Consider the following 20,225-nt stretch of genomic DNA (forward strand, 5'->3'; position numbering starts at 1 on the left):
AGAAGTTTTGGGAGATGTTTACTATACAGTCTGTCTGAAATTGGGACAAAATTGAACAAATAAGTTACTTTGGAAAGTGTGAAAGCTGCTAGTGAATTCTGTTTGCCTCTATTAGGAGAAATAACTGAAATTAATGAAGCTCTTGCAGAAAATCCAGGACCTGTCAACAAATCTTGTTATGAAGATGATTGGTTGATCAAGATGACACTAAGTAATCCTTCGGAACTAGATGAACTAATGAGTGAAGAAGCATGAGAAATACATAAAATCTATTGAGGAGTGAAAATGGAACCCCCTAAATAAAGTAATGAAACAACTTAAAAATAAATGCTTTTATAAGGAAAGACCTCTACTACCAAGTTTAGAAAAAATAAGCTAGGCATACCAAAAAAAAAAAAAAAAAGCCCTGGCCAGTTTGGCTCAGCAGTTGGAGCATTGACCTGTGGACCAGAGATTCCCGGGTTCGGTTCCCGCTAGGGGCACATACCAAAAAAAATAAAGAAAAGATAAGCTATGTTTTAATAGCCCTTTGGACTGTGCATTACCTTCGTTAGGGTTGTGGGAATGGACCCTCACAAAGTCAGCATTGGTTCTTTAATGTCTTAGTTATGTTTCAACTTATAAAGGCCAAAATAGCTAGGGATCTTTGCTTGGAGAGCCTAAGTTGAGGAGTACCCTCCCTCAGAAAAGGACAACTGCCAGAAGTCACTGCCTGAAAACTTCCACGTAGGTCTGTCCCAGATAACTTCATTTACTAAAATGAAACTGAAAGAAAAGCAGGAAAGAGCCAATAAAGATAAAATTAATTTATTTGCCCTTACAATTTCATGGGTCACCCTGGGGCCCCACAGTCCTATAGCATGCCCTGCAGCAGTGGGCTGGGGAGTCCAGTTCTCTGGAGTGTCTGCTCCCTTGTCCAGCCTTGAGCTGGGTTTCTCCTGGCCCCATCATCCTGCTCCAACATGCAAGGGGTGTACAGATCCACCTGCAAAAAACCTGGGCCTGCCTCAGGCAGCAAGGACAAGGCCCTGTGGGTGGCTGCAACACTGACCCCTGTGGGCTTGGGTGGACAGGTGAGTGGGAGGGTAGGCAGGAGGGTTTTTGTGGTTCAGTGCAGAGAGCTGCTGTTCTGCTCCTCAAAGGCCATCTTGCCCAGGAGCTGGCTGTCCAACTCCACCCCACTCACAGGTAGTTGGAAGAAGTTCATTTCGGCTGCTAAGGCTGCCATGGCAGAAGGGTCCTGGCCAAACTGAGCTCGCAACATCATGTCCATTTTCTCCAGCCTCCTCTTGAGCCGCTTGGCCTCCCGCTCCCGGATGAGCCGGGCCTGCCTCTTCTCTGGGGTTTCATTGGCCCTCTTGAGCCTCATGGCCTCCCGATCCCGCTGCAGCCGGCGTGCTCGTTGCTCATCAGTCTCCTGCATGCGCTGCAGGCGCTTGGCCTCGCGGTCCCTCATGCGCCTTACCTCCCGTTCCTCGGGGGTCTCATTGTCCCGCCGGCTCTTCTTGGCTGTGCGCTCTCGTTCCAGCCGCTGTAGCCGTACTTCCAAAGGCTCATTCTGTCGACGGAGGGCCCACTTGCGTACGCTGGGGGTCTGGGCTTCTAGTAGCTTACGGTAGGCAGCACAGTTGTTGCACACAAGCAGAATTCCAGCAGGGTAAACTGGAGGACTAAAGGCAATGTCCTTCCCCTCAGCACTGGAGGGGCCTTCACTGTGGGCTGAGGGTAGGGATTCCATATTAAGTACTTCAGGAAGTTTCTCGCTGGAAAGCAAAAATTTTGAATGGTTAGTGTCACCTAGCAAGGCTCAGGTATTCATTTCTGACTTACTCTTGTCCTGCTAGGCCAGTTTCTCCAATTTCACCACTAGGGGTCAGTCTGAGTGCTTGGAGACCTGTTCTTCCTCTCCACCTGCTCTTCTTTGGGCTAGGGTGTATACTAAGTTTTAACACCCACCTGGAGTTAGTGACAGAACCAAATGTCACAGCAAGCCACTAGAAATCAGATGAGCCCTTACAAAGAGCCCTTTTCATTCAAGCCAGAATGGTGGTGTTTGGTAGAGCTGTGCAGGGGAGTAGAAGGAGGCAGTCATTGAGGTAGAGGCTGCCTTCAGGGCAGGTACAGTCCACTGGCTCAGGCTCCTCCTGCCCTGGCCAACTCTACATTGTACACTAGCAAGTGGGACACAATTCACACCGTTCCAGTCTGCCTGGGACACAGTAGAGACTATGTTCTCACATCAGGGTCCTCTCAGCACCCTGTAACTTCTTTCTCCATGCTTTTGCATGAATATTCTTGGACTTTCCCACATATCTTTCTAGATGAAAATATTCTGATAGGGGAAAGAAATGGGAAATCATTTCCCTTTGGGGATAGCTAATGGGATGGGCATATTCACTGGCCTCATTATTTGTACTTCCAAAGAGTCCAAGAATCAATTGCCTTTGCATTACCTATCTCTAGACTTTACTTTGACTTGGGAAAGCAGAACCCATACCCAGTAATTTGTTCCCAGCACAAGAGGAGTAGGTGCCTGGCTAACCTGTTAAACGTGGCATGGCTGGTGAAACGGGCTCCACATACAGCACAGTTAGACCGCTGGTCCTCCGAGTGGATTAGGAGGTGTCGACCCAATGACCCTGGGGAGCTAAGGGCCCGGCCACAGACAGGACACATATAGCTCTTGGCGCTCACCACTGCTGCAGTGTGCTGTAAAACAGAACCTTAATCTGTCAACTCACGCCACCTCCAGGACAATCTATACCCACTACTTAGGAACTATTTTATGGGAAACATCTTCTTTCCTTAGTCTCAGAAAAAGGGACTTGCAACTATTCTCCCTGTTTAGCACCTGGAAAAGTAAAAGTCTCTTGTGTTAATGGTCTTTCAGAAGGGCCAGGCCATTCAGACCACCACTCACATTTCATTCATTTGAATTCTGACTACGTTCTGGGACATGTGGCCAAACTAAGGAACAATGGGGCTCCAGAGCCATCTTCAGAGCCTCAGAGGAATTCATGCTCAGGATAATTTCTCTCTGACTGCTTGCCTTACATTGTGCAGGTACAAGTCCATGTGAAGGGAGCAACGAAGGCCAGTCTAGAAGCTAACTGGGAAGATTGGTATCCAAAAGGTATTTAAGTGTCCTGCCTTTCCTTCAGTCTTTTAAAAACAATCTTTTGAAGAAATGCATCTCCTCATAAATTATCTCTTTACACCATAACCCAGGCTGCCTTGTGTGCTGATGCCTTTTCAATACAGCTCATAAGGCACAGGTGCTCTGTAATTGATCAGGGGAAAAAGAACACAAAAGTCTGTCTTGCCCTGGTTGGTGTGGCTCAGTTGGTTTGGCATCATCCCAACCGAAGGGTTGCTGGTACAATTCCGGTCAGGGCACATGCCTGGGTTGCGGGTTTAATCCCTGGTTGGGGAGGATATGGAAGGCAACCGATCGATGTTTCTCTCTCTCTCTCTCTTCCTCTTTCTAAGCATGTCCTTGGGTGAGGATTAAAAAAATATGTCTGTCTTACTCTCATCCCTTCATTTATACTAACTTTCTCCAGTATTTCAGAAACATTTATGTTAACTCATTTTTTCTTCTTTAAAATAGCCCTCACTATTAATAAATGTTAGTTTCTATTTCACTATTTAAAATATGCATTAAGTAATTTTTTTTAATGGTACTTAATTTTCCGTTTGTCTGCCTGGAAACCTTAAAACATATTTACTCAACAGATTCCACTTATTCTTCAAAATGTTCTGAGATCTGGAGAGGAGTCTTAATTAGAAAAACCCAAGGTTCCTTTGGGAGCTGGAGGCAAAGGCTAAACAAGCTGCTGGCGCTCAAGTTCCAGAGCACATAGTCCCCCACACCATACCTGGTACACATGAGCAATCAGCTGCTCCCGACTCCCACAGTCTAGTTGGCAGAGGGGACACTGGCAGAGTCCAAGTAAGGGGTCAGAATTCAAATTCTCTGTGACCTGCGATTCAATAAATAGGCAATTCATTAAGACTATTGACCAATCTCTTCCCCGCCCCTACTTCTTTTTACAGGATATCCTGCTATAAAAAACACAACCTGGTATCACATATTATTCTTAGGTTTCCATATGGACCAAAGGAAAAACTAATAGGGAGAAGAGAATTAAATTTGCACTTATCTTTATTTTCTCCAAGGCTTCCTGCCATGAGGGCATAGGATTGCCCCAGAGAGAGCTTAGCTTTTTTTTTTCCCCAAGATAAACTGTAGAGAGAAGATTAGTTTCCTCCTGCCATGCTTCTTGCAGGAATCTTCAGGAAACAATTTAGTAAAGTAACACTTTGACTTAAATTTGCAAACATATGCAAGAGTACACCTCAGGAAGTCAGCTAATATTTTTACAAAGGTGGATATTCTGTCTGGAAAGAAGTGGGGAGCTTTAGGAAGGAGAGCTGTACATGGGTGTAGTGATATGTAGGTGGAAAAGGAAAGCTGGGTGAGATAAGAATTGTGGCTGAGGTTTGGGTAACTGGTGCTGTGAAGGGAGAGAGGCTTCATATGAAGGCCCAGAAGACTGTCAGAGCAAGACTGTTCTATATGTCTGAGAGATATCAGGGCCGAGTGGAAGGGTGAGGGGGTTCCTGGACGCAGGAGCCATTTGTCACTTGCCTCATGCTCTACCACTTCGTTCCCACCAACAGGTTGTTCTGCATTTTCTAACTCTTTTTCCACTTTGACCATCCCTCCATCTTCCTCTGATGTGTGGGAAGAGACTTCATCTTGTGTGGTCTCCTCTTCATCACCCTCACTGTCACCTGGAACACACAAACTGGTCACTTGTTCTGATTTTTGCATGAATATACTTGAGTTGCTTTCCACCCTAGAGTTTGCAGGTATAGTAAAAAACATTTGCCCAGCTGGTGTGGCTCAGTGGTTGAGCATCGACCCAAGCACCAGAAGGTCACCGGTTCAATTCCCAGTCAGGGCACATGCCCAGGTTGTGGGCCCGATCCCCAGTGTGGTGCATGCAGGAGGCAGCCAATCGATGTTCTCTCTCATTGATGTTTCTATCTCTCTCTCCCTCTCCCTTCCTCTCTCTCTAAAATCAATAAGGAAAAAATATATATATGAGAGGGAAAAAAAAACATTTGCAGCTATACATAGGATAGTTTGTATTACTGCTTAGTTGGGTACAAATCATGTTAAGTGGAAGCCAGCCATAGCTGTTGTTTATAATGCCATATACACACTAAAGAGAAAATTTGAGGCAAAACTACATTGGAAAATGGTTATTGGGCCCTCTACATTATCATAAAAATAATTTCTTACACATGGTTCCCAAATATCTCACACTACAAATCACAATTCCCATATACCTCACATCATGCTCATTCCCACAATACACCACCTCTACCAACACTTCTCACTAATTTTATTAACTTATTTTTCTCCATAACCCCCAATACAATTTCTCCATGGTGTCACATATACTATTCTATTCTGAGTCCCACTAATCTGTACTCTCCCAACAAACCCCAAGGCACACTTAAACAAATACCAACAAGTTTTTCTTTCCTCTAATCAATAAAGGAAGCAGTAGTAAATTAGGTTAAAACGATGTCACTTTATAGGGAAAGGGCTGTTCAGTACAGTGGAAAAATTAGTGCAGCAACCAACCTCAGGCAGTTTGTAGTGGTATTTGACTCACTGTGTTCTTATTACTCTGCTAGTACCTCATCATTCTAGGCTAAATAAATCCATTGTTTCTGTTGGTTCTTTGGATTATCTGATGGATGACTAGATGCATTAGGTAGAGGGAACAGGTTATTCTTTACTTTAGAATGAAATATAATTTATTGTGACTGAAGTAAGAATTGAGTGTTTTATCTTAGGGGATAGGACGTGGCTATGGGGAGATCTGCCTGTGGCTGGGAAATCTTCAAGGTTTTTGGGAGCTTGTTTTCTGTCCTATTATTTATAAAATAGGGAAGTGATTGTCTGAAAAAAGAAATACACAATAACAAAGGGAGTGCTTTCTGAAAGGAAAAATATGTGGTAGCACCTTGAAGATCACAAGAGGAAGCCAATTCTAGGGAAGCTGTCACATTCCAGCCCCATCCCAACCCCACCTAGATCCTGGACCCCTAGGTCTGACTGTAAGCAAGTGAGAAATATAGGGTAGAGTTTCACCAGTTTCTCTGCATCAGCAGTGAGACTCAGTTTTCCTAGCTAACAGTGCTTCCTGTCTTCTCTCTTCTATCCCTTGTACAATTTCTGAATTTACTAGTATCTGGGCAAAACTGGTTACATTCCCTTTCTTCCTAAGAAAATCTGAACAAATCATCTATTAGTAGTTACATGTGTCTCTGTTAGATACTCCACTTGATTGGTGTACTGGATTTGGCCTTATTCTCCAGCCCAAAGCTTTAGTTTGAATTCATCTCTGTGATGAAGGATTGGCACAGATTAAATCATACCATATTTTCTCACCAGTTTATCTGGAATATTTGTAAACTCTGTCTAAGACAACACTGTATCAAACACATTTTTGTAATTTATCAAAAATCCAAATATATCTTACTGGGAAAACTTGAAAAAAATAATAAGTATGCTGGTCCAGAGGGATGATGTATCTTTTTTCCAGAATGGATACCTATTAGACTTATAGATGTTGCCATTCCTACCTATTACTTGAACTGATGGCTCCCACAGGTTTTCTAGAAATATTTGAGTTCATTTATCTCTTCTTGAGCAATTGCTAAATTATTTTTTTGTTGTTGCTAAATTAGCTTAAGTGGAAACTGTAGTTCCTTAAAGGCTGCAGAACTCTCTCTTTCTTTATTCTTCCTCAGAGAAAAATCTGAAATGCCTCTCTGAATTGACATTAATAATAACCAGTAATGGAAGTGATTAGTAAAGTGTAGAAATCATCGTAGAAAATAACACATCTCAAAGTGTATTTGTTCATGCAGGTGATGATCCACAAGGTCAACCGGCTACCAGCCACTGTCCTTTTCATCTCTTAAGCACAGGAACCTACTTAGGACTTGGTGTGCAAAGGAAGATCTTGACTTTAGCTTTCTGTATAATGCATAATTTCATTAGTATGCAACTTTTCTTGTAAAACTAGACCCTCAAGCAAAAGTTTTGTTAATGTCACTCTTACATTTTATTAATTATGAGTAAATAGATCCAAGGAGACAGGGATTTTTTTTTTTCCTTTTCACTTGACCTAACCCAGGGGCTGCTTGAGCACTAATTATTCCTATGCTCCTGTCTATCACAATCATCACAAACCTATCTGTGTATGGCACTGTGCCAAGTAAACAAACAAACAAACCATAATGCCAAACCTGTTCTCTCTCTGGATAAGCATATGCCCATAGACTTTAGAACACCTTTGGGAAACTGAGAATCCACAAATCTTCTTCTTCATGTCTTCCTCCCAACCCCATGCACAATCCCCAGAGCACACACACTCTGATAATTCTTCTCCCATTGCCCTGAGTCATTACCAGAAGGTGCAGAACTCACTGCTACTGGAGTCCTGATCTCTTAGTTGTTGGATAGCTTGTCGCTGACTGTCAAGGTCTCCAGGAAAATCAGTTTTCATCATCGCCTGGCGGGCTTGCTCTTCTAGCCCAGCAAATACTTGATCCCCTGGTGGTCACAAGGAAAAATAGTCAGGCCACCAGCTGGGCAGCACATCCCCAGGCAAGTTGGTTGGAAAGTCAGACCATTCTAAGGTAGGAGACAGGCAGGTACCCTGTGGTGGAGTCATTCATCTCCAAGTCAGCTTTTTGCCTACAGCTGTTTCTGGGAGCAGCTACTCTTCCTGGGCAGTAAGCCAGATGCTCTAGAAAGCATCATTTGCTTCCCTTAAATCCTCCTAATCTTGACTCCTTTTCAAAAAGTGATCAATTGCTACTTCACAAATTTTGCTTCAGAATCTCAATTCCATTTCCAACCTTCCATCAAGATTGGGGAAACAGGCAAGAAGAGGCAAAGTGTACAGAATATGGCAACAAATATGGGCACAATCTGTGAATCTTAAGGTACTATCATTATGCCCTGAGTCAGTGTCTATCTCTGACTATAAACCAGTACTTCAAATAATCCATCTAAGATAACAGTATATAATCCCATATTTCATCAATTTTCCTTCTAAGATATGGTTTGGAAATTCTTCTTTGACTTTCTTTCTAGTATCTATCAGAATTAGCCATAAGCAAATCAACAACTAGTTGAATAATGGATTAAAAGGAGAGCAGGTAATATATGAATTCATTTCTGCTGAGGAACACACTTCCTGAAACATTCCATCTAATTTGCAACAAATATTTCATCTGGTATCCTTGGTCCAATGATCCAATGTGATCTTTTGTTGTTGTTGTTGTTTGTATGGAGTATCCAAAAGCCCTAGACACATCCTTGATTATGCATTTACATCTGATGAACTCTGCCTGGGATTTGTGTGGTTACTGAAGAGTTAACATTTAAGAGTTCTTTTATTTCCAAGAGGCCAAGCATAAGGAGAAAAGAGAATTGGGTTTCTGGAGGTTTCCATTATCTCAGTCAGAGTGGAAACTACAGTCCCTATTCTCCAGCCACCAAGAGAGAATGATAAAAAGCCCTAGTGAAATGTTTGACAATAGACCAATAGCACTTTCTTACTGAAGGGAGAAAGGGAAGTAAACAGGCTCAGGTTCCAAGGCAGGAGAAATGATGTAGGAAAAATGAACAGGTTAGTTGATCTGCACTACTAGTCCTTAGGCAATGAAAGAACTGATGTGAAATAGGCTTCCTGTGATTATTTAGGCATTCATTCAGCAAATATTCATTGAGCATTTCTTTTTTTTTTTTTTTTTTAATCCTCACCCGAGGACATTTTTGCATTTATCTTCAGATAGAGCAGGAGGGAGAGAGGGAGAGAGAGAGAGAGAGAGAGCAGAAGGGAGAGAGGGAGAGAGGGAGAGGGAGAGAGAGAGAGAGAGAGAGAGAGAGAGGTTGCACGACCACACAACCCAACCAGGGCCGGGGCCAATCTGCAACCAAGGTATGTGCCCTTAGCGGGAACCGAACCTGGGACTCTCCGGTCCACAGGCCAATGCTCTAACCGCTGAGCCAAACCGGCCAGGGCTCATTGAGCATTTCTTTTTTTTTTTTTTTTTTTTTTTTATCCTCATTTGAGGACATTTTTCCATTTTTTGTACAGACAGAGTGGGAGGGAGAGAGAGGGAAACATCGATGTGAAAGGGACACATCGAGTGGCTGCCACCCGCACGACCAACCAGGGCCGGGGACAAACTGCAACCAAGGTACGTGCCCTTAGCGGGAACCGAACCCGGGTCTCTCCGGACCGCAGGCGGACGCTCTAACCGCTGAGCCAAACCGGCCAGGGCTCATTGAGCATTTCTTATATGCTAAGTGCTGAACTTAGCTAGTATTTGGTACTTTTCTAGCTCCAGATTATATTTTAAGATCTTTATACTTGTCACCTTCCCTTAATTCTCTGCTAAATTCTATATGGTAGGTATTACTACCTACATTTTACTTGAGAAAACTAAGGTCTATGGTGGAACTATGTATTCAAACTCAGGTCCGCCAACTCTAATATCCATATTTTTAAACTGCTTTCTAGCAGAGATATAAGTGGGAGGTTGGGCACTTTATCAGAGTGGTTTTGCTGAAAACAAATGCTGTCTCTGTGAGAAGAACGGCTCTGATCCTAGTGTTACTGTACTGTTTGTTACCTTCATATCATGAGAAACTGATAAACAATTCAAATATCAAAATAATGTTCTCACGGCAAAGTATATGACAAAAGGAACCATCATTTTAATGGTTCTGATACCATGTGGTATTATTACCATGCCTGAGTTAAAGTAACTAATATTATGGCTACTCTGATACTGTGAGTGGGAGTAGAGGTGGTTAGAGTTCAAATGTACACATAACCCTCAAATGAAGGAAAAATAAGCTGCTTTAAGTCCATTTTCATAATATCCAAGATGACATACTGGATATAAATTACTGCTAGGGAAAGCAAAAATTGAATTCTGTGTTATAGCGTCTTCTTTCCTTGCAGAAGTAAAATATTTAATTTCCCCATGTTGGTTCTACTGTAACCACAAGACCATGGCCAACTACAATAGTTACTGAATTCTTCTGGGTAGATGCATGTTTTTGGATCTGGTTGCTATGGGCAGATATGGCACTAAGGAACAAGTTATGTACCAGCATATAATTAATTATCAAGGGGCAGATCATTCTCATCAGCGATACTGCTCATCTCTAAAGAAACCTAGCCAGAAACCAGCTAGGTTTATAGTACATTAAGAACATATACTTCCCTCCACCCTTTCTTATTAGGGAATCACCTTTGGATAAGTAAAAGGGCATCTAAAAGTATATGAACTTTTCAATATCAGCTAGTAATTCAGTTTGGTCTCCATAAACTAGAGCAGTGGTTCTCAACCTTCCTAATGCTGCGACCCTTTAATACAGTTCCTCATGTTGTGGTGACCCCCAACCATAAAATTATTTTTGTTGCTACTTCATAACTGTAATTTTGCTACTGTTATGTCTTAGGCGACCCCTGTGAAAGGGTTGTTTGACTCCCAAAGGGGTCGTGACCCACAGGTTGAGAACTGCTGAACTAGAGCTTAAAATTTATTTTTGTCTATTGATGTTTATATATTTAGGCCTTCACAGAACAGAGACGGGTCCGTTCTATATAACTTCCCTATCTAGGACTTTTTGCTCACCTAGGCAATCTTACCTAGGACAGTTGGGATAAATTAGTTCTGTCATTCCTTTTTTGCAGTTTGGAGAGAAAAGCTGTGCTCTTATATTTTATTCTGTTCCTGACTTAAGAAAAAAGGCTAAGGTAAACTTTATTCCTATTTTAAACATCAACCATAGCAAACTATATAAAAACCATTAAAAAGGACATATTTTGGCAGACCTCATAGGAAAAGATATATGAATGATCTCCCAACAGTCATTAGTTACCTAATCCCTAAAATCTGGCTGTCCAGAATTATCCTTTCACAAGAAGGTAGTGATGCTAAAAGTATGTCATAATTAAGAATAATGTGATTCATAGAGATACTAGTGATTAAGAAGTGTTATACAATTGCCTGCTTGTATAATGTAGAATTATTTCCTTCTATCTTGAGACTCTTGGAGAGGGTTTAAAAAATCCTCTAATCTCTAGATATTAATGTAGGGCAATGATCTTATTTAACATGGGTATTTATTTGTCTATTAATAGTTGAGAATGAGTCATCTGAGCTTACACAGTAGAAAGCAAGGTGCCACCTCTCTTTTTTTTTTTTTTAATATAAAATCAAGATACTGTTTGATTTGGCTAAGATTTTTCAAACCAGATAAAAACAAGGCCATGCAAGCAAGTTTATAGAACAAATGAGAAGCCTAAGATAGAAGTTATTAGAAAGACAAAGATTTTACAGAGCTCCTTCTTGAGTCCTTGGTGCAGTTATAGGCAAAAGTAGGTTTGCAGTTGTTTATATGGAAAATAATACAGTAATTAATAAGTAATAATACAATAATAAACTGCTCCTGGCCAGGTAGCTCAGTTGGTTAGAGCATCGTCCTGATACATCAAGGTTGTGAATTCTATCCCTGGTCAGATCACATATAAGAATCAACCAATAAATGCATAAATAATTGGAACAGAAAACTGATGTTCCTCTCTTTCTCTCCCTTCCTGTCTCTCTCTAAAATAAATTAAATTAAAAAGAATAAACTGTTCTGCATACTCACACTGCAAACCTACTTTTGCCCACCCCATAAATGCAGTTCCTAGATTAAGTATAGCAGCTGAAACATATTCTAACAGAGCAGACGTCAAATTCAGGAAAAAATGAACTTGGTCTGGCTAGTGTGGCTTAGTGTTTGAGCGTCAACCCATGCACCAAGAGGTCTCTGGTTCGATTCCCAGTCAGGACACATACCTAGGTTGTGGGCCCAATCCCCAGTGGGGGGCATGCAGGAGGCAGCCAATCGATGTTCTTTCTCATCGATTTTTCTATCTCTCTCTCCCTCTCACTTCCTCTCTCTCTAAAATCAATAAAGGAAAAAAAAAAAAAGAAAAAAAATGAGCTAGTATTGGGAGTGAGGAGCTTAAGAGTCCACTTCTAGCTGACAGTCTCTGGAACCCAAGGTGCAAGCACATGTTGGGAACATAACCATTTACCTTACAGGGACATTGATGGACTGAACAAAGATTAAAAAGTTGCCACTTTTGCCCTGGCTGGTTTGGCTCGGCGGTTAGAGTGTCGGTTTGGCTCGGCGGTTAGAGTGTCGGCCTGTAGTCCAGAGAGACCTGGGTTTGGTTCCTGCTAAGGGCGCGTACCTCAGTTGCAGTTTGTCCCCGGCCCTGGTTGGGTCGTGCGGGTGGCAACCACTCAATGTGTCCCTTTCACGTTGATGTTTCTCTCTCTCTCTCTCTCTCTCTCTCTCTCTCTCTCTCTTACTCTCTCCCTCCCACTCTATCTGAACTAAAGACGAAAAAAATGTCCTCGGGTGAGGATAAAAAAAAAAAAAGTTGCCACTTTTGTGTAGCTGGTGTGGATCAGAGGACTGAATGTCCTTCCATGCACTGAGAGGTTGCTGGTTCAATTCCCGGTCAGGGCACATGCCCAAGTTTCACTCGATCCCTAGAATGGGGTTGTGCAGGAGGCAACCAATTGATGTTTCTCTCTCATCGATATTTCTATCTCTCTCCCCCTCTCCCTTCCTCCCTGTCTAAAAAAATCAATAAAAATATATTTATGAAAAAAAAGTTGCCACTTTTTAGAAGAGAAGGGACTACAAAGGCTTTTTTCCCTACTCTATAAAAACTGAAAAGCTTTTTTTCTGTTATTGTTAATCCTCACTGAGAATACTTTTCCATTGAGTTTTAGATAGAGTGGAAAGGAGGGAGGAAGAGAGAGAGAAAGAAGCATCAGTGTGAGAAAGACACATCGATTGGTTGCCTCCTGCATGACCAGAACCAGGGCCAAGGATTGGACCTGCAACCCAGGTACATGCCCTTGACCAGGAATCGAACACAAGACCCTTTGGTCCTCAGGCCAGTGCTCTAACCACAGAGCAGAACTGGCCAAGGTAAAGTTGCAAAGCTTTTCATTGAAGTTGAAAGTTTTTAGTGTGTACTTTGCTATCTAAAAACAAAAACTCTTAAGAAAAAGTTTTCCTTTTCTTAGTGGTTTGCTTGATATAAACACACCAAACGAGAATGTGCAAGGCACTCTATTTTCAACCTCTCTAGAAACAGTTGACAAGAATTTATACTCAGAAGGGGTGAGATGAGGAAGGAGGGAGGGAAGATCTAACAGATTTCAGCCCATCAACAGTTGCTCTGTGACTAACAATTCTGGGCCTTTATTCCAAGAGCTCTCATCAAGTCTATTAATGAATTGGGCAAAACACAAGAGCCTGCTTGGATATTTCTGAGATACAGAGACAGTCCTGAGGAAAGCCAAGTAAATGTCAGCGCAGCCTGCCCATTGCCTCTAAATCGAATCGGATGAATGCTGCCAGGCTATAGCAGTGGGATTCTTACTATATTCTTTTAGGCGGGCTTTGAGCTTCATGCCACACAATCTTCTTCCCAAAAGGCAGATTTAATGGAGCCCAGCCATTATTCTGCCTGAGTGCCGACTGGCTTTGATATTGAAGCAGAGCTTCTGCAGACTTTCTTGCCTCCCAGACCTTGAGTCCATTCCATTTCCTTTAAATAGATGAGCAGCATTAAATTCAATACATTTGATTGGTTCCATTTCACTGCAAGGGAATAGGCAACTCAAGTGGTCAGAGACTGAAATTTCCAATTTCCACTGCCATTATTGTCATGGGCAATGAGAAGATGACCTTTCAAAAAATGTAGAATCAGCTTCAGTCCCCAGAGACTAAATAAACAGAAGGTCCCTTAGAGGCCAGCAAATTGTACTGTCTTTTCTTCTTTGGTCAAGCTTAGTCCATCACCTGAGATGTCCTTATATTTCCCTGCCCAAATGCATCACTGAAAATGGCCCCTCCCTTGGGTCTGCTTTTTAGTGGCCCCTGAACATTTCTCTTCACAGCCCTCTTCGTGTTACCACCACAGCGGCTGCAAAGTCCCATCAACTCCACCACAATACAATTAATGTTCCTTCGCTCTGGAAACTGAATTTCTGCAGCTGTGCCCCTAGCGGGAACCGAACCCAGGACTTTCTGGTCCACAGGCCGATGCTCCAACCGCTGAGCCAAACCGGCCAGGGCTGTCCATCTGTTTTCTGACTCTAATACCAGCTCATCCTAGTTTGACTGACTATGGTGGGAGGAGATGCAGTTGATAGATATATGCCACGTGGACACAGGCATAGGCCACAAAAGCCTTTCCTCACTCCCCTGGCCTTACCACAATCATGCCATCATTTACCCACCATCTTTCCTCAAACCTAACCAGTCTTTTTGGACAGGTGCTTTGTATAGGTATGCCCAACTTCTATGACTGCCTTACTTGTGAACCCATCATCTCTATTAAGAGTACCTTTCCTCCCTGTCTTCTTGGGGTCACATCTGTGTCTTTTATCAATCAATACTCACCTTCAACTAGAGAGAAGATGACAATCCTAAACCATTGTGTTAGATTACCTATACTAGAGATACTTCATTTTCTCTCTTAACAATCCACCCATTCAGCTTCATTAAATGTTACTGGTTAGCAGCAATTTCTAAATCTTTCCTAAATCACTCACCTTTATATTAAGCAGCCTTATTCCACATCCACCTAGAATAGACTCCTAGAAACATCTGATTTGTTCTGTCTTATAAAATTTTCCCAGGATTTAAGGAATTGTACATGTAGGTTTGCTACCCTAATCTCATTATCTATAATATGTTGAAGTACTCTTAATTCCTCTGCTCCTACTGTTTTCTCTTCTACTCTTGAAATTACCCAATAAAAGAAGATAAGGTACATAGTGCCTGGCATACAGTATGTTTTTAATAAATTTTGGTCCTCTTAATTCCTTGTCTAATCTATCCTCTCAAATGTAGTTTTTTTTCCTTTAAAAAAATCTTTCATATGTTATACCACTGAATTCTCTTCAAATGTTGCTGTACTTTATTTAGTCAATCCTCCATAATAGGGAGCTATTTGTCTCTTTTATAAACATTTATGTGAGGATGCTTATCTCCTCAGATCATAAGAAACTGTCTGATTAATTATCTCAGATCTACATAGATATATTAATGTTAATTTAATAAAGTATCTCAAGGTGCTTGAACACCCTCTATGAGCAGTGCTAGTTGAGTGGGATAGAAGGAAATATATATGAGACATAGTCTCTGCCCTCTAGAAATTTACAATCCAATTACTGAAATAAAACATACATTCAAAACTGTTGAGAAATAATGCAAGGCAATAGTGCATACCTGGTCTTCCTATTAACAGTCTCTCTCCCTCATGTGATCCATCCCAAAACATTGCATTCTAAATGTCACTCTACTCTGCTTTAAAACCGTCAGTAGTTCCTTACAGTCTACAGAATGAAGTTTGAATTTGGCTTGGCCTTTAGGCCTGTATAACATAGAGTTAAACATCGCCAACCTTATGTCCTATGACTTCCAGAAAAATGAAACTTCTGCTTCATCCAAAGTCTCCTTGTCCCCTGAACATATCACATGTACTCCCTCTTGCATGTTTGCTCACATCATTTTCCCTACCTGATTTTACCTCTCTTCCTCTTTTTTAAAAATCCACTTTCTACCTTCTAAGGCCCAGTTCAAGTTCATGGTCTGGGGCCTCTTCCATCAAGAATTCCCTTGCTCCCTCAGTCCATGAAGCTCCCTCCTTCCTCTTGACTCCTGTAGTACACACAGTTTGTAGCATATACAGTCTATAGCATCCCTATTGGTACTTAACATATACTATCATGTAATGGCTACATTAATAGTCTCGTATATCTTCATATTATTTTACAGCCTGGGCATCTAACACAAAGCTTTTCACAGAGGAGATGTCCTGTAAATGTTTGTTAATATGAATACTGAGGATGAATCAAATGCACTTACTCCTAAGAGTTTTCTACAACCAGACACACTTTAAATCCATAATGTTTAACACCTTTAACCCTTTTTTCTTCTTCACAGATTAATGTGGGCCTCTAATCTAAATTCAGATTACACTTCCATTTCAACCCTCAACGTTCCCAGATTCCAGAAGACAAAGCCCAATACTCACAGTGAACTTTATTTGGATTTGTCTGTTTCCGACGGGACATGTTTCCCTGATCCAAGAGCTCTGGCCTTTCCCAGTTTCACGACTGGATGTGTTACTACCTCCTTGCAGGGTGCTGACCTACAATAAAAAGGATGATGTTAGCACATATAATTTTGCCCATGTATAATACAAAATAACAGATAAAAAGATTTTTAAAAATAGTTCTTAAGCATATAAAACTCACCAGTTATAAATAATTGAATTAAAGAAAGAAAGAAATGAATAAATTTCTAGCACAACATCAAAGTCCCAAGAAGTTTAAGAGGGGAATCCTTTAGAGGATTTAGAGAATTCTACTCTAAATCGATCTGTGGAATCCAGAATACTATTAAGCAATTGTGATCAAGATCACAAGATAGAAAAGGAAGCAAATAACTCAGGCAACCAGCATTAGTAGTACTGTGGGCTCAAAGGAGTACCTTGTGAACTGTAAAAAAAAAAGCAAAAAAAGCTAAAGAGGGTGGCAGCTCACATGCCCACTGGAAGTCGAGCCCTGCAATCTACACCAATGGAGGCCTCCAGATGTTTCTCACAAAGTTATCTTGCCTGGAGGTGACAAAGGCATCACATCCTTGAGACAGGAAATGTCTCAAAACAACACAAGAAACAGAACCTCTTTCTAGTGATGCAGGCAGGCACAGTGCTGGGCACTGTGGATGACAGGGCACTAAAGCAAATCAGACTTCCAATGTTGAAGATGGGCTCTCACCAGAAGAGAAAGATGCCATCCACATTGTTGAGTACTAATTCAGCATCCAAGTGTGAAACATCAACCTGGCCCTGCTCATGCTCTGGAGCGGTGGTCAAAGTTAATAACTTTAGTGCTTCTTCTCAATCCAGCCTCTATGTAGCAGAAAGATCAGTGGGAAAACAAAGAGAAAAGCTCCTCATGTGAAAAATGCTGCAGAGACATGCACCTACTTCCCTGAAACAGGAGGGAACAGATACTTAAACCTGGAGGTTCCTGGTTAGTTGTAAGACTTTCCCAGCAGTAAGTGTTAGAGAGTCTGAATGAATTAGCATTGGAAGCTGTGAAATTTTCTTTGAAAGATAAAGTGAATAAACAGACACAGATTAAAAAGAGATAGATTATTTTCCCTACCAAAGACAAGAATATGGATCTGGTCACCCTTTAAGTTTTCGTTCAGTTCCTGCCTTCTCCAATTGTATTCACACTGAATGAGCAAATATAAAATTGTAGTTGATTGCCTTAAGAGGCATTATGAGAGGCTATTACTAGCTATACTTTGCACTCCAGTTAGTGAAGACTCACCTCCTGTTATGCCAACTAACTCCTCTATGTAGCTAGAAAGGACCTCAGACCTGTAATCAGATCCTGCCTCCCCTTACCAAAAGAAGAAAGAAACCGCAAATGGCAAAGACAGGCCTCCACAGGAAGTGGCAAAGGAAGCAGCTTTCAGGCAGTCTTCTATCATATCTGCATATCAAACACAGTTCTTTTTCAGACCTTTAATTAAAAAAAAAAAAAATACAAACTCCAAATATACATAAAATCAATTTTAACTATTTAGAGGGCAATATGCTGAGTGCTAATGCTAATGGTATGTATTCTCTATTCTAAGTTTTGTGTAGATCATTTCTTTCTTATCAAGTAGTTATTTTAAAGCAGTGAATAAATATTACACTTTGGGTATTACACACTTTCCCTGTAAGTCTGTGGAATCGCAAAGTGGAAAGCTGAATGAAATGCAGATTGTCTTTCATTTTTTTCTAAAATCTGCAGAGCTACACCTCTCTATCATATAAGGAAAATATGAAATCTTAACTAATCTTTAAACATTTTCTTCATCAAGATCAGAAATTGAAACTGTGAGATAAAAGTAATAAAGATCCTTCTGAAAGAAGGCCAAATAACTTGAGACAGGCTCTATTCAGATCATCTTGGTGAGGCAACAGTTCAATACTAATGCTGCAAGTAGGAAACAGATGAGCATCTGCATATTTAAATTGGCAGTGTCCACTGCATCTTATAATCCTCCTAGTGGCCAAATGGGGAACCGACCAGATGGTACCCAGTGGAACTTCACACATGAGGGATTAAGGGGAAATTAAGCAAATACTCTCCCTCCCTCAAAAAAGAAAGCCTGTAGGGTAGAGGACTCTTGAAAATAAATAAATAAATAGCGCTGAAAGTACATTCTGGAGCACACACAAGATCTCAGGGGTTAGACAACTGTTTTGTATACATTAAAAGGTAATAAAACCATAGGCACATTGACTTAATAGTAAATCATTCAGTTTTACTTTTAACACTGCCTCAGTTCCCAAGACGGAATCTGAAACCAACACAAAAATGGAATCGGACAGTTGCCTGAACATCACCATCTCCAAGAAAACCAGAACGGGAAGAAAGGTAAACTGGTGATTCAAATCTACAAGGGATTCTATTTGAAAAGGAAGGCAGCGTGCCATGACCGGTTTTGCTCAGTGGTTAGAGCGTTGGCCCGCGGACCAAAGGGTCACCGGTTAGTTCCAGGTCAAGGGCACTATACCTGGGTTGCACGTTCATCTCGGGCCCTGGTTGGGGTCGTGCAGGAGGCAACCAATCAGGTAAGCATCAATGTCCCGTCCTGTTCCCCACTCCCTCCACCCCCTACCACCGTACCAAAAAATGAAAAAAAATATTCTCGGATGATATTAACAACAAAAAAAGGAAGGCAGTTTTAGAACGAGGTTAAGAGTCCTTGAAAGGGGAGCCAACATCTCCCCTTAACACTGTCCCTGTTCACCCACAAGTGTTAGGTTGCAGCTTCCAGGGTTTAGCAAGGAAAAAAACGGGTGAAATCCAAGCTTTAAGAAAAGAGGATGAACTCCTACCTCCAGCTCTGAAGCGGTTCCCACCGAGGAAAGTAAACTCGTCTGAATCCCAGTGGTTTGTATCTGCCAAAAAGGAGAGGACAAGAAAGCTGGTCACGTAGTCGCCTCACTGTTCACCCTGTTCCCACTTCTGTTTGGTCTGAAGCATGTGTATAATCAGTCGAGATAGTCTCTTTGGCTTCTTCAAGTATGAGCAGGTAGATTCCCAGGAATTATCAGACGCAAGCCAGTGGTCTTCCGAGGTGGCTCAGACAAACCCTCAGACAGCACAGTCTTCTCCGAAATCTAAATTTAGAAGCCTTCCTGCGAGACGGCGACCCGGGACTGATACCCGGGTCTGCACTCCCACGCCCATCCTCCTCCTCCCCCTCCCCCAGCTCCTCCCCAGCCTGTCAGACGCCGGGGCCGTCCCGGCTGTTCTCCGCCAAGCCAGACCTGGGCCCACGCGGGGAGGGCGGCTGCACGGACGTCCCCCCCCCGCACCCGCGCCAAAGGGGCGGAAAGAGGAACGACCGGAGGGGAGCTAGCCGAGTCCCGCCTCGTCTCGGAAAACGGGGGCAGGGTGTGGGTCGGAGCCTGGGCTGCCCCCGCCCCCCCGGCCAGAGCGAGCCCCTAGTCCGCTCCCCAGACATGGACAAAAGACCAACAGCCGGTGACCCAGAGGGGGGGCTGAGGAACCCCTGCATCCTCAGCCTGGCCCGGGAGGGAAGTAGTCGGGGGTCTTTTTACCCGGGGCCTCGGCGCTCCGCGGCGCTCCGGGTCCCTGGGCCCCGCCTCCGGACAGACGGACCGCCGGACAATGGGCCCCGGGCTGCAGCTCGGACCGGCTAGGCCGGGGCTCTCCAGGACTGGACCCGGCAGGCGGAGGGCAGCTGCGAGCCGAGCCGATGGCGGTGAGCCGAGGGGCGGCGCTGCAGACGGACAAAGCCAACCGCAGACAGACAGACGGAGGGGGAAAAGATGGCGACGCGGGCGGCGGGAGCGCGCTGCTCGCGCACCCGCAGCGAGAGAGGCGCGTGCACGAGCCTTTCCTCTCCCCTCCCTCCCTCCTCCAGCCTGGTCCCCCTCTCCCCGCTCCCCAGGCGCGCGCCTGGTGTCGTGGGCGGGGCTTGA

General features: G+C 42.8%; 1 protein-coding gene and 1 long non-coding RNA gene across 6 annotated transcripts; one reads left to right on the plus strand and one right to left on the minus strand.

Annotated features, from left to right (window-relative positions):
• Window positions 1-788: 788 nt before the first annotated feature.
• On the minus strand, window positions 789-20,110 carry ZNF821 (zinc finger protein 821). 5 transcript variants are annotated; one of them, XM_036275787.1, is made up of 9 exons: window positions 19,842-20,110; window positions 19,113-19,175; window positions 17,625-17,742; window positions 16,236-16,352; window positions 7,517-7,642; window positions 4,652-4,797; window positions 3,879-3,983; window positions 2,543-2,709; window positions 792-1,763 (listed from the first exon to the last, which is right to left on the minus strand). In XM_036275787.1, exons 4-9 carry the CDS (start codon window positions 16,273-16,275, stop codon window positions 1,109-1,111), a joined length of 1,239 nt encoding a protein of 412 aa, XP_036131680.1. In that variant the 5' UTR covers window positions 16,276-16,352; window positions 17,625-17,742; window positions 19,113-19,175; window positions 19,842-20,110; the 3' UTR covers window positions 792-1,108. The 5 variants fall into 5 exon arrangements, with proteins under 5 accessions (XP_036131681.1, XP_036131680.1, XP_036131683.1 ...); XM_036275790.1 differs by having other exon boundaries at window positions 7,498-7,642; window positions 17,625-17,712; window positions 19,842-19,896; XM_036275789.1 differs by lacking the exon at window positions 17,625-17,742.
• LOC118639394 lies at window positions 3,061-16,353 on the plus strand. The gene is made up of 2 exons (XR_004961175.1): window positions 3,061-3,133; window positions 16,145-16,353. It is a non-coding gene; the product is annotated as an uncharacterized LOC118639394 (long non-coding RNA).
• Window positions 20,111-20,225: the final 115 nt, after the last annotated feature.

The sequence above is a fragment of the Molossus molossus genome, unplaced genomic scaffold (assembly GCF_014108415.1).
Source record: "Molossus molossus isolate mMolMol1 unplaced genomic scaffold, mMolMol1.p scaffold_m16_p_21, whole genome shotgun sequence".
NCBI lineage: Eukaryota > Metazoa > Chordata > Mammalia > Chiroptera > Molossidae > Molossus > Molossus molossus.